Source organism: Oryzias melastigma, linkage group LG1 (assembly GCF_002922805.2).
Source record: "Oryzias melastigma strain HK-1 linkage group LG1, ASM292280v2, whole genome shotgun sequence".
Classification (NCBI taxonomy): Eukaryota; Metazoa; Chordata; class Actinopteri; order Beloniformes; family Adrianichthyidae; genus Oryzias; species Oryzias melastigma.
In genome coordinates, this window is record NC_050512.1 from 20,036,480 (window position 1) to 20,051,106 (window position 14,627).

At 39.4% G+C, this 14,627-nt stretch overlaps 1 protein-coding gene across 7 annotated transcripts in view; it reads left to right on the forward strand.

Annotated features, from left to right (window-relative positions):
* Nucleotides 1-14,627, forward strand: part of slit2 (slit homolog 2 (Drosophila)) — a 103,669-nt gene that overhangs the window by 65,539 nt on the left and 23,503 nt on the right. For 4 of the 7 annotated variants that reach the window (XM_024289900.2, XM_024289896.2, XM_036212882.1 and 1 more), the window contains 12 exons: nt 2,988-3,059; nt 3,884-3,955; nt 5,020-5,091; nt 5,308-5,471; nt 5,578-5,589; nt 5,839-5,977; nt 9,290-9,361; nt 9,544-9,615; nt 12,593-12,664; nt 12,816-12,959; nt 13,470-13,633; nt 14,553-14,576. In XM_024289900.2, the coding sequence (XP_024145668.1) occupies nt 2,988-3,059; nt 3,884-3,955; nt 5,020-5,091; nt 5,308-5,471; nt 5,578-5,589; nt 5,839-5,977; nt 9,290-9,361; nt 9,544-9,615; nt 12,593-12,664; nt 12,816-12,959; nt 13,470-13,633; nt 14,553-14,576 (1,079 nt within the window). The remainder of the gene's footprint in view (nt 1-2,987; nt 3,060-3,883; nt 3,956-5,019; nt 5,092-5,307; nt 5,472-5,577; nt 5,590-5,838; nt 5,978-9,289; nt 9,362-9,543; nt 9,616-12,592; nt 12,665-12,815; nt 12,960-13,469; nt 13,634-14,552; nt 14,577-14,627) is intronic. The other 3 variants (XM_024289897.2, XM_024289898.2, XM_024289899.2) reach the window with 3 other exon arrangements.

The following is a 14,627-nucleotide window of genomic DNA, read 5'->3' on the forward strand; positions in this document are numbered from 1 at the left end:
TTTTGTGCAGCGCTTTAAGACTATTTTAATTGTTATAATGTAGATTTACAAATAAACCAAATCAAGATGCAATAGGAGGAAATTATTTTTTGCTTATGGTGAAAATATCTAAAAACAAAATAGCTAAATTTTTATTATTATTATTATTTTGGAACCAACCTAGAATATTTCATACTAGGTGTTTCTTCGCTCTGTCTGTCACAGTTGTGCATGCACACACTCATTGAAGTCTGTTTTCGTACCTCCCGTCATGAATGCAGGCTGTCAGCTGTCGGGTTTCAGCTGCAGTGTGTCTGGGACAGTGAACCTGTGTTGGTGTGTTCACAGAAGTTTCTAACTTAGCAGCATGATATAGTTCTTGTGTGGGTCTTAAACCTCCGGCCCCCTTCATTCAAAAGCGTACACACTCTGTCCCTCCTCTCCCACGCACACACACATCTAAACACTACGCTGGGCTCAGTTGGAGCCTCTTTTAATGAAGCTAACCTCCCAGTCTAGGCACAGGGGCAGAGGTGAGGGGTTAAATCTTAGGGAAGTCCGAAAACAAACCCACTTTAGGGTAGACAGAGAGGATGTGGAGAGGAGGATGAAAAGGGAGAGGTTAAATGAGAGGAAGCTAAAGAAAAGAGAGACTCAGAGGTGGTGTTGAACATTTAACAAGAGTGAATGAAGGCGTCTCAGCAGCCAACTGAAAAAGAAAATCCACGCTGAAGTCCATGATAAGTCCGCTTCTTAGTCAGCATGCAGCTGGCTATTCAGCCTCCATCTGTGGTGGTCTTTGTGAAGAACGAGGTTTAGAGAGGCTTTCTGCATCTCCTCAAGAGATCCACTCTGCATCGCATGAACCCTACTGTCGGGGTTGGGGTTTGTGTGGTAGTGGTGTGTGCATATGTTTACTGTTGTCAAGGATAAGAAGTCAAAAATAGTAATTACCAACGTTCTAGATTTAAGATCATTGAAAGCTTCTGCAGTATATTAGGTTCCAAGTATGCATTGAACACCTGTTGCATCAGGTCTTTACAGGCTAAATAAATAATGATCCCCTTCAGACTGTCTTATTTCAACAGGACAGATTTGATGAGAACCATCAGGAAGAGTAAAAAAAAAAAGTCACAATGTCAAAGATTTTCTTCTAAAAATGCAGTTGTAAGTATTACAGGTAGTTTAAAGTGTCTCCGGAACAAAAATACAGCAAAATGCATCACTTTAAAATGGTAGAATTTGAACAAATTGCACCAAAATTCCTCTGATCAGATCTAAAAGTGAGTAGTCTCATTATCTTTTAGTCAGATCCCCCTTCTCCATGTTTATCACGTTTGTGTTGCTCGATTGATAGTGTGCTTCGTCTCCAAGGGAAAAATGCTTGTAAACACACGACAGTCAGGTTCGTGTGTGGTCTGAAACACACACAGACTCATCTGCTCCCAAAAAAGATCTCTGGGGTGTGTGTGTGGAGTTATGAAGCATTTTAAGTGTTTGTTTTAGGATTTTGAAAGGTACGTCTGCTTTTTCTTCAGTTTACGTGAGCTAAAGCGTGCGTGTTATTTGTTGAAATACACGCGGCACGAGTGTTTGTACAGTGTGCGTGTAAAACGGCAAAAATGAAACGCCATCTGTCGTTGTTTGTAAAATCAAATTCCATAACCTTGTTGGCTGTTTTTGGCTCCAGACAGCACTGAAGGCATGCGTGTTTTAGTCCTCCCAGATGTGCACATTTGAACGATCAAATGTCAGCTCAAGTCAAATGTTTTCTTTATTACTGGTTGCAGATATCTGGGGTTGACGCTGCTTTATTCCCAACATCTCAACAATAAAATGCAAATTTTTATTTGAAAATTAAACGAAGAGTTTCCATTTTTTAATTGTAGATTTAAATCAATTGATTTTTTTTTTAAAACTTGATCAAAGTCCAAACATTTGACCCTCTTCCAGTGAGCTGTACCGTGCACTCTCCCCCTAAATCACACCAAAAAACCTCCAGTTTTGTTATTTCAGTCAGACATAAAGGTGGCTAAGGCTAAGCTCAAAAAATAGTAGACATTTGAAGCTGTCAGCTTTCCTTTTTTAAGCACTTTTCCTCCTAACAAATGAAGATTTCAGATGCTGTTGAGACGCAGCAGGTGGGGACGTGGGGAGGTTGAGATTGATGATACCTGCAGAGCTGATTATACGATCACAACTGCAGGAATCTGAGGAATGTGCACATTAGCCGTTAGCTGATTAGCATTGGGTACAGTCGGGGTCAGGAGCCGGAAGGTCAACGGTGAAAGGTCGGGGGGGTTGCAGTCTGGAAATTGATTGATGTGCGCACACACACACTTGGGAACTAACATGTTGAGCAACTTTTTTTTACTTTTCAGCTTATGTAATTGCCATGCTTGAGGTTTTACCTCATTTATTTATTTATATGTGCACGAATGAGATTAGCACCTCTGCTGGTGTGACCATTAACGTGTGCATCCCTCAGCACCTGCATGTTCACTAAATTAAGTTGCTCGCCAGCCACTGATTGCTTGAATTTAACTTTGCAGCGTTTCCGTGTGACACCTGTTCACGTGTATCTATATTGCTCTCGCCGTGCTGCTGTCCAAGCTGCAACTTAGTTAAAGTGGCTGAAAATTAAATATCAAACTCCAATGCTCACAGACGCATGCATGCATCCATCAATCAGAGGGTGGGAGTAAACAGAGCAGAGATCACTACTGCCCCCTACAGGTTCCTGTTAAGCTGCCTCTCCACAGCCTTTATGACCCGTCAAAGCATCAGAGAGAGTGGACACCAGTCGGAGACAGATTTCTAAGGGGTTAACTGATTGCATTTAATGGAGTAGGCTTCTCCTTCGGCTGATGATCTATCTGCCACTGCTGCTATTTCGTGATTGCATCAAGGACTTGGGCTGCAAAGTGGCTCAGTGAGAACTTGACTTAATTTGGTGCCAAATCATCTTATTTTTTTCTCCTCTCTCCCCTTTTTGTTTCACCTTCCAGCGACCTCAGCGAGAACCAGATACAGGGAGTTCCACGGAAAGCCTTCAGGGGAGCCGTGGAAATCAAGAACCTGTAAGTGGCCCTCTGGGGGAACTTCTCCTGAACGTACAGTATGTGGAGGAGTGCATTCATACCTGTGTGCGTGTTGTTATTGGAACATCCTAAGTGCCTGTGCATCAATATTTAATTGTGTTAAATGTCATGTGCCTCCTGCTTGTTGTATTGACTGGCACCCTCTCCTAATTAGCACTACAGTGTGTGTATGTGTGTGTGTGTGCACGCACAGGTGTATGTGTGCCGCACCGCTGGCATTTTCCTGCTTTCTCTTTGTTTTGGCTCAGTCATAATTAATATAATTGCTGATTGTTGGTTACTTCATTGGTAAAGCACTAAAGTTCTATAAATATTGATTTATTTAGTAATTCCCTGCCTGCTGTTTTTTTTTTTTTTTTTTTCGCATCAGACAATTTTTTAAATGCCATGCAATTATTTTAAAAGGACAAGGATTATGTGTGAGTTTGTAAACGTGTGTGTACGCCAGAGCGACTGTGTGCATTAGAATGCAAGGGAGCGCACATGATTTACTGTCCTTATGTCTTAATTAAATTGTTTCAACAAAGCTGCTCCCAGAAAGAGCCGGAGAGGTAGACAGGGAAACGAGGTAAGAGGAAGCGCGTCCACGTCAGGTGTCAGATAGGAAAGAATAGGAAAAGGATTCAGACGCTGCATAAAGAACCCGGGAAACTCGGAGGAGTGAAAGTGAGCACAAAGGAGACGCAGAAGGGCCGTTGATGAGTTTTCCTGTAGAGCTGATCTATTATCCTCTGTAGTTCTGAAGATCTACTGTAAGAAATCTATACATCATCAGCTTTTCCTTTGTCCTTGCATGTGTGCAGCCAGCTGGACTACAACCACATCAGCTGTATTGAGGATGGAGCTTTCCGAGCGTTACGTGACCTGGAAGTGCTGTGAGTACGAGCTTACTCAGTCGAAGGTGCAGCTATTTGAACGATAAGTCCTAATATCAAAACTAAAAGGCAATTTTAATCTTCTTTTTAAATTAAACTGTCTTAAATAATACATTTTTGAGTCATTATCGTTACCAACAAAAAGCACAGGCTGCTCCACTGCAGAACTTTTGAGAAAAACGACTTCTCATGTTTGTCTTTCAGCTTAAAAAACTAAACCACAGATTAATTTTCAACAATATATTCAAAGAAATAAAAGTATAATTTAATGTTTTCTTATTATTATTATTTTTATTATTATAAGGGAGCTGTACAGTTTGTTGGAACTTGATTAAAAATCAGTTGAAATATAAGCGGCTGAAACCCACCATTCTTACCTGCAGAGGAGATTCTGTCTGCTTTAGATTAAAGTGAGCTTTTGCATGATGATTTTAGACATTAAGGTGATCTTTGTTTGCAAATTCGTGTCTTTAGCTGTTTAACAGGGAACCTAAGATAGAATCCTCCACAAGAACAATTTATTTTAAAGACCTATTCTGATGAAAATTGTGTTTTTGGTGTTTCTTGTTGCATTTTTCTCATACTTGAGGACATAAAAAAGACAATTAAACTTAAAATTGGGTATTTATTCATTCAAATTGTTGTGAATTCGAAGCAGACAATAAATGCAGTTGGAAAAAATAAAAATAAACCTCCTGCTCCACTCCATTCTGTTCTACTTGTAGACGAATAGATCCGTGTACATCTTTGTTTTCCTCGTCTGAGCTGGCTCAGAACTGTTCTGCTGGATAGCTCCAATATTGCTCATCATTTTTGTTACACCGGTAATGTTAGGTTGGGGTTTATTAGGGGCTGTAAACTAGCAGGAGAGAGTATAAACAGATTGATGACGGGAAGTTGGGGCAGGCTTGTTCCAACAATCCGACTCAAAGGTGAAAACAGCGTTTTTATGTTGGCTAAAGTCTGCATAATCACAAGAGAACACTTAGATGAATCAAATTATGATTGGAGGAACTTTAACATAAAATGTATTTTTACCTTTTGATTTGTAATTTGTTCCTCAGCACCCTCAATAACAACAACATCAGCCGTCTGTCTGTGGCCAGCTTTAATCACATGCCAAAACTCAGGACTTTGTAAGTGGAAACACATTTGATCCACATTACGAGATAAAGAATTTATCCTTCAATCCATTGATTGATCTGTACTTCCTCTCCTCCGCCCACCACCGCTCTTGTTTTCCCCACCGTCAAATCCGTTTCACTTCCTCTTCCCCCACCTGCTCTCATCACCTTTGTTCCCCCTCCCCTCGCCGTCTGTCAAACACTCCCCATCCCCTCCTCCCTGCCCAGCCGCCTGCACTCCAACAACCTGCAGTGTGACTGCCATGTCGCCTGGCTCTCCGAGTGGCTGCGACAGCGCCCCCGCCTGGGTCTCTACACGCAGTGCATGTCTCCTCCGCACTTGAGGGGGCACAATGTGGCTGAGGTGCAGAAGAAGGAGTTTGTGTGCACAGGTAGGTTGAGATCGCGTGTGCTCGTGTGCTTTCTTTACTGTTTCACAGCAGCAAAAGTATCTGTTGCGTCATTTCTTCTCATTGTCTTCTGCTCATGCTTTTCAAGATGCCTTTGAAGGTCAGTACTTATCTCCTTTTGCATGGCTTGTCTTTATTGTTCTTCACATTCAAATATTAATCTGTTTGCTTTGAATCTAGTAACATTCAAGGTTAAAAAAGAAACTGCATCTTTTTGTATTAATGTGTGCACCAAATCCAGTTTTATTTGAAAGCTGTTTCATGAAAGCTGCACAGGTTTTTTTTTGTTTTGTTTTTATTCACGCACAAGCATAATCGTGGATAATACTGGCTCCTTGTCTTTGTGTAGGTCACCAGTCGTCATCATCTTCCTCCTGCAGTGTGTTACAGTGCCCAGAGTCCTGCACCTGCAGCAACAACATTGTGGACTGCAGAGGAAAGGGCCTGACAGAAATACCCACCAACCTTCCCGAAACCATTACTGAGATGTAAGACACGGGAAACCCCCACACTGTTGCTTCACTATTCATTCAAACTGCACCAAAGTCTCAGTCAACACTCAGAAATCCTGCTGTTTCATGTTGCGCCTCTCGATCTTTTTCCTTTTCGCCTTCTCCCACTTTTCTGTTTCAGCTTTGCAGCATATGTCTAATAAAAGCATACATCTGTGAAATTAGAATGTCTGCTCATGCAGTACTTTCCCTTTTAAGGGAATAAAAGAGGAGTGAGGGGTAAAACAATTTAGAGATTAATCTGAGGTGCCATACTGGTGTCTAACAGTCAGAATCAGAGGAAAAAAATAAAAAGAAGTAGTTTTACTGGAAAAATTCTATGTGACATTTGATGATAAAATATTTAAGAGAAAGAATGTAAAGCATTCTCTAAAGCTAAAAAAAAGTCCTCACATAGAATGACTCTCTCCTCATGTTTTTAACAGTCCAGTGGTTTTTAGGATGTTTTTGTGGACTTTTTCTTACAAAGAAAATTAAAATTCGGAGTATTTCTTTATTCAAATTGTGATATCAGGAGCAGATGAAAAAGCTTGTAGCTGTTAAATCGACAAGCTTCTGATGTGATAAATAGATCCGTGAACGTCTTTGTTTTCCTTGTCTGAGCTGACGCCTGACTCTGAACCGAACGGCTGGGTAGCTCCAATGTTGAGGAATTCCTATGTGCTAGAAAACGATAGAAGTTTTTTTTTATTTTGCCTAAAAGTGGCATAATTATAATTAAAAGACATCTGGTGACTCTTTGAAAATAGATCAAAAGATGATCGGAGTGGTCTTTAAATTCTTGACAAAAGATCAGATAGATTTAATGGACTTCTTCTTTTGTTTTCCACACAACTTTTGTATCGTTCTCTGCACATTCATCTGATTTAATGAGCTGCTCCAAACCAGAGTCAGTAATCAGCCTTCCACTCATTCACCCCCACCACTACAAAGTCGAGTTACGGCCCTACAATGACAAATAAACTGCAGTGGCTACGACAACATTTCCCTCATTTCAATCTATTCTGATGTGACGGAACAAGATTATTGTGTTTTGAAGTCTTTGACTGTTTTTTTTTTTTTTTGTAAGATGCAAATTGTATCAAGACAAGATACACAATCTGCTTGAGGCAGAGGAGGAGAATGTTAATCTCACTTCTGAGCTGAGTCTATTAAAAAACACGGTCAGCTCATTAGCTCTCCACAGGTTTCCATTAGTTTGATCCCACTTTTCCTTGAACCCTGTAATCTTCTTCATCCCTGACCACACAACCCACACATTGTTCTCTGGGAGCTCGCTCTTCATCTTTTTCATGTAAACATCTTTCTGCAGACCCAAGTCAGCTTCTTAAGCTAAAACGTGAAGGCTTGTTAACAGCTGCAACGCCATGAATGGTTTTCTTGATAAAAAGGTCGATGTGTTTGATCAGTCAAACTGATATTAATTACAACTGACTGATCATTCTTTACACTGCAAACTATATGATTAAAAACATGTTTTTACACTGTAATTTATGTTCTATTTTAAGGATTTTAAGTTCAATCAAGTTAAACTGGCATTAATTGTTGTCATTGAGGAAACAAAAGCATAGATCTACGTTCTTAGAAGGAATGCAAGTTTTAAATTTCTTAAGATATATTATTTTTTGCCAACCTATACTAAGATCATATTCTCATTTTGACACTGTAATCAAATAAACTACAATTAGGTACATACAATATAAAACAAACTAAATTGTGCTGTATAACATTCTTTTAAAGTAATTCTATCTAACTGTTGATTTTAGCTTACATTTCCCTTTTTGAATGCTTGTGAAACACATTGTTTCTAGATTTAGATATATTTTTATATGATGTCTTTTGAAGTAAAAACTACTGCTGCTTGGACAAATCATTTAACTACTTTTAAGCTAATTTTTTCTTAAGATTAGTGTTCTTTTCCTATGTTAGGCTACCTCTTTTGCTGTAATGTTTTTCAATCCTTTTGTAATCATCTGAAAAATGTTGATGCACTAAGTCCAGTGTGTTTCTTTTTTTTTTTTTTTCTGTCGAAGCTTTTGACAAACTGTTGGAAAGTTGGCGCGGCGGCGGAAGGGAGAGAATCATGGCTGAAACCTCCAGAGATTGCTATGAGTGCATTTGGCTGTCATGCTGATGGTGTAAAATGTCGGGTCACCAACCACTAAAATGTCAACTCTGCTGGTGGAAAACGCAGATATGAACTGATCAACCCCATATCTGAGGTTGATTACAGGCCACGTCGGGGAGAAGTGAACGAATTCTTGCTTTATCTCTGACACAGCGGGTTCATCTTTATCATTTACCAGTGACCTCACGTTATATTAGAATCGAAAAATCTTCTTTTTCTCCTTTACATTTGCAACTTCTCATCTTCACCCCATTAGGAATTCAAAAATGATTTGGGGGGATAATAAGAGCTGCAAAAACATTAAAAACATCTTTTATGAATGTTTTTCTGATGCAGGATTGAAAATGGAACAAATTACAACCAATTCCTATTTTTATTTTTGTCTTTTTAAATCCCAATCTAACCTGCCCGTTGTCTCAAATATGCAACAAACCAAATTAGCTATAAAATTACCTAAATATAGCATTCACTTAAAAGCAAAAATATAACGTTTTTTTCATAGCTGGGAATGAATTCAGGCGTTAAGGGATTAGTTGTCTTTCTGATAAGTATTCCACTATGAGAAAAATGCCACAAAAAGATGTTAAAAACTCCCCAAACACAATTTTCCTGTGGAGAGGGTCTTTAAGAAGCATCAACTCTAAACCAAGGTTGTCTCAAGGTGCTACACAAACACATTCTAAGCAACCTGCTGTACCCAGCATGCAGTTGCGTGAAGGAGAAGAGGAAAACTCCTTCTAAATGAAAGAGAATAAAGAAACCTCCAGCATCTTTCATGACTGCACCAGCGGCTCTCCAACATGGGAAATGTTTAGGTTTCTCTATTATTCCTTCCCTCCCTCTTCTTCACACTTACAACTTGGTTTATTTTGTTTCGCCTGACAGACAATGAGTCAGGCTGGCACTTGATGGAACACTGCTCAGATAGGAAAGTATGTGTTTGTACTCCCCGTGTGTTTGTGTGTCCATGTTCACATGTTACCAAGGGCAAGAGATCAGAGAAATGTCAGGCTTTGGCTAGAGCCATCAAAGTGTCTTATCAGGAACTGTTCCCTGCAGCCACAGCCTCTGGAAATGAGCAGCAGCAGTCCAGAGATTGGACGGTGATAGGGAAATGTTAATGTCTCTTCTCAATGGTCTGTGTGTATGTTTGGTTCCAGACGACTGGAGCAGAACGCCATCAAGGTGATCCCAGCTGGAGCCTTTTCTCCTTATAAGAGGCTGCGCAGGATGTGAGTAGATCAGAGCATATGTGGATTTTTTTTTTTTCAACTCCTGTCAGCTATCCACTAAAAACTTTCTGCTGATAACTCTGCGCCTTGCTTTGACCCCTTTGTTGCACTTTCTGCTCACTCCATCTTCATTCTCTGCTCCTCTGTTTCTCATTTCCTTTTTGCTTTTACGTGTTTTTTAGAGACTTGAGCAATAATCAGATATCGGAGCTGGCCTCAGATGCTTTCCAGGGCCTGCGGTCCCTCAACTCTTTGTGAGTATTTCGTGCTGTTTGCACCCAGGATTTAGTCAGAGCCATGTGAAGCCTCCAGTAATTCTTTCATTTAACTGATTTAATGTCAATTACAATTGCACAGCTCTCTTTTATAGATCCACAAATAAAACCCAAATCCTTGGAAAAAACACTAAACTGTGAACATGCAAAGAATTTATAAGGAAAATGAGCTTAGATTTCCTTAGGTTTGTGGTTAGGAGACTAAGTTCATCCCCTGGAGACTAACTAAGCGTGCTGAAACACTGCTCATTTACGTGTGACCTTTGAGTTGTGCATCTATGCACGTTTTTTGGATGAAGACAGGTAAGTTAAAGGTTGCAGCATTGAACTTTGCATCTGGACGTCCTCAGCACATTGCTCCTTTAAAGGTGTGTATACTTGAAAAAGCATTTTCAGGACTGCAAGGCACTTAAACTTAAAGGAAACTTGGATCTGGCATTCTGCAAAACCATTACTTTAAGAGAATACAACAGACTGAATGTAAATTGTTGAACTCCAGCTTTATAAAATAGCCAATCTAAGGACAAATGCTGTAAACTACTTTCTGTGAAAGCATTACAACATGAGACTGATGTTTATTGCATGTCTATGGATGTATTCAGTGTTGACAAATTTCTCTTAAACTAAACTAGAGTTTGTTTCCACCAATAATTCTATACATTCTCATCCCAACTTGTCATATATGGACGTATGGTTCAGGCCCGTTCCGCGTCACTTTTTTTCGGTGTCTACCACTCGTCCTTTTTTGACGTGGTGGCTGCTCCCACTAAATCATGAGTCCTAAACCCTTGGAACGTGGTACCGGACCTGATAATGGACGCAGAACCCATACTGGGTTGGGATTACAATATTGGGTTAGGGTACCAGTACTGGTCCGCGTCCCGAGGGTTAAGGGACCCTAATTAGCATCTGTGGCTCAGTACCAAGTGGGCCTTGGACCAGTACCGATTCATCCTCGATTTAAGTGGAGCTTCCAGCACATCAAAAAAAAAGAAAAAACAAGTTGGGACACTCAAAACGTCTAAAAGCGACGCGGGTAATCCCGAACAAATTTTCAGTCTGAATACACCCAAGCAGACCCTGGTCGAGGACCTTTGGAGGACTCATCAGCACACCTCTCAGCATCAAAAAGTGTTGTACTTGACATTGATACAAACATTCAAAATTGCTTAACAAAGTATAACGTTAGAATGAATGAACTATACCAACAAGGATTGCAAAGCTTAGAGAGGTTAGGATTCTCACTGCTTGCTCCCACCCTCGTAATTCCCGGCCAATGACTGAAGAGATATTTAGTCACGTGGTTTTGTTTACAAGGTTTGGATCAAAAACAACATTTTTTGGTAGACGCCAGTCTGAATACAGACCACACTCAAGGTTTAGGACTCGATCTGAACCAAATAAGTGGAATTGGTCCCGAGCAACTAACTTTTCCAGTTTGAGTAAACCCTATGTTTTAGTATCTTTCCTTACTTAGTAAATAGATTAAGTTCAAATTCAATAAACTCCATTTGATTTTTTTTCCCACATTAACATTTATAAAACCAGCATTTTTTATATATTTCAATAACTGACTGAATCTCGTTTTGTATGCTATGTAGATCCGTCTTTAGACTGTAATTAATTAATCAATTAATGTAATTTTCTGGCCACAGATGTGGTCAAAATGTGAGATATTCACCTGTACTTGGTTAACTGCTCTCCTATGTTTTTTGAATATTTGCACACAGACTCTCACATTATCTAGATAGTGACGCAAGAAATTATTAGTAAAAAAATAAATTATTTTTTAAACCCAACACTCATTCTGTTGTATTGAGTGCTATGAGTGCTGTTCAACTATTCAAAGTAAAAAAATATTACTATATTCTCTCTTACATTTGCATGTCAATAATTTTGCATAGATTTGCTTTAAGATTTTATTATTTTTATTTTATGCTAAGTGGGAAATCAATCTTTTTGAACATTTATTTACACAAAAAAAGAAAACTTCACGACAGATTCTTTTGTATTTTCTTTTTAGCACAACAGTGGAATCATTAGATTTCTTTATAGTCCTGAGCCATCTGCTTCACACGTGAAGTTTAACAGCAGAGGACGGGAAGAGGAGCAAAAACAGGGAGCAAGGCATGTCGAGATACTTGGTGAAAGAATTATGTTAAGGTCTCCTCCTCCCAGAGTCGATAATTCATAAATGCTGAATTGCTGAATGGAGGTTTGCTGTCACCTCATTACACACTCACCACAGACATAATGGGACACATGGATTCATGCTGACGCGCCACATACAATGTGGTTTTCACATTAAGCAAGCTCTGTGCATTCTTCCTGTGTCGGTGTTTGGTGAGGAGGGAGCATGTAAATTGAGTTGTGTTTGCACATGGAGATCCACAGAGGAGTGTCTGTGAGGCAAAAATGAGGCGTCCATCCTCCATTGAAGTGTGCTGCACTGTTTCAGGTCTCCAAGGATTTTTACTCTCAGCTTCAGGGAATAAAACACTAATCTAAAAACATTCAGAAGAAGCTCAGAAGCATAGAGATGACTGATTAGTTGGGTGTAAGCAGTAGCACACTTAAAATGTTTATGATTTGAAAATCAAACGTGAATAAGATCCACATTTTGTAGTTTCTGTTTCATAATTCTAGATACAAGACATCTAGATGACTTGTTATTAACACTTTTAACATCTTTATTAAAGATAAACCCTAAAAGTAAGGAAGGAACCCCTTTTAAAATCATTGTTTTCCTCTGGTTTATTGACTCATATTTTTTACCTTCATTTTTCTGCACTGCTTTTACACTACAGAGGGATTTTGTAAAATATATTTCTGTAAATCAAAAAAAAAAGTTAGTGAGCAGAGGGATGCATACATGTTTGACTTCATTTAAATCATGTTCAAAGATGAAATTGCTTCAGTTTGCCCCCTAAATAAGAGTGTTTGTTTTTCTCTTCAGGGTTCTATACGGGAACAAGATCACAGAGATTTCCAAGGGTCTGTTTGAGGGACTGTTTTCACTGCAGCTGCTGTAAGTTCAAACCCGCATTCACAGGAATATTAGAACCAGATAAAGAACTTTTTATCTTTTTAAATTTTGCTTTCCATATTTTACTGATTGAAAGTAATGGAAGAGATTCAAATTTTGCCTTTATAAATGTGACTGTTTTTGGTTTTTGCAGCCTATTGAATGCCAATAAAATAGCATGTCTGCGAGTGGACGCATTCCAGGATCTTCATAACCTCAATCTACTCTCACTGTATGACAACAAGCTCCAAACCATCGCCAAGGGGACCTTCGCATCTTTAAGAGCCATACAAACCCTGTATGTAAACATAGCAGACGCACCGGATTAATATAATAATGAAAACAAAACATTTAAAGGACTGCATTTGGAATTACAAATTATAAACAGACAAAGACTTGAAGGTTGTGAGTTTGAATCAATTGTCGAGTCATACTCGGCATTAAGGGGTTGGATTTGGGGGTTAAACCACCGAAAGATTCTCGAGTGCAGCTGTGTCTGCAGCTCACCCCTCCACCAGGGGATGGGGAAAACGAACAGATTTCACCCAATTAATGTAATGTGCAAAATGCCACAAGCTCTTAGAGGAAACCTCTGAATAATTAACATGAATAATAACACTTTAAAATATACATTTTTTAACTTTTTCAGGCCAACTTTTTGCAAAATTAGTATTTGCATGAAAATTGTCAATTGTTTTTTTTCACATCTTTGAATTTTATTGCATTCTAACAGTTCATTGTTGTGTTTTTTACTCATTTTATTGAGTTTTTCTTTTGTTTGTTTGTGTTTTGCATGTGGGTGATTTAGCCACTTAGCCCAAAACCCCTTTATCTGTGACTGTCACCTGAAGTGGCTGGCTGACTACCTGCAGGACAACCCCATCGAGACGAGCGGCGCTCGATGCACCAGCCCGCGCCGGCTCGCCAACAAACGGATCGGACAGATCAAGAGCAAGAAGTTCCGCTGCTCAGGTTAGAACTCCAAAGCTTGGAAATGGAAAAGATGAGGTTTAGGGGGGTCGCTTCCTCTGTTTATTTAAAATAGAGAAAGTAGAGAGTTCTTTAGGTGTCAGTCTGAACATTTTGCTTCTCTCTAGTTAGATCTGGTACTTCAGATAGTTTAAAAAAATAAGATTAGAAATCCATCAACTTTTAAAGAAATCATTTTGTTTGTAAGCCGTTGATTTGCTGTACAAGTGTGTTTAAGTAAAAATAGTCTAAATCAAAGCGTTCATTTTCACTTTGATAGTTTCGCTCCCTTTCTGTCACAAATACAGTTTTACAAAGCCTCTTAAATTGTTAAGCATTTATAGATTTTTGATAATTTAATCTGAAATACGACTCCTGCTTTGACTGGTACATCTGGAGTAAAGCAGAGAGCTCTGTTCGTGACAAGAAAGGAATGAAACGTCAATCGCTGATCGCTTCATTGCGATTATGTTACAAGCTCCAATTGAAAAGAGCCACAGTCAGTCAACAACCAGGAGGTTCGGTATGTAGCGCTGGCTGCACAGCAGCCCACTAAGTAGTCAAATCAGGAGATGTTCTCCAGCTGTTTAAACACTCCACAGAGGAGCCATGTTTCACACAACAACTGCCTTGGTTTAACCTGACCTAAACCTTAACTCTGAACTTTGTCGCTCTAAGAGCTGCTCGACTTCTTTGTGTTTGATCGATCAAACATGTACATCCAGATCCCCCAAACGTCTAATTTATGACCAACTTTCCTCTGTTTTCATTCTGTGTTTTCCTGCTGGGGTTTTCCTTCGGCCTCTCTCTACTAACCGCAAAAGTGCAACATTGCTTTATTTTCGCACACACATGTGGTTGCTGTTATCTTTTCGTCTAGTCCTTTGTTGATCTTAATTTTGACTCTCTGTCTCTCCGTTAGCTAGAGAACAGTATTTCATCCCAGGTATTGTACTCTGAGCATGAGCGTGTTTTGGTGTGTGTGTTTGCTCACTCT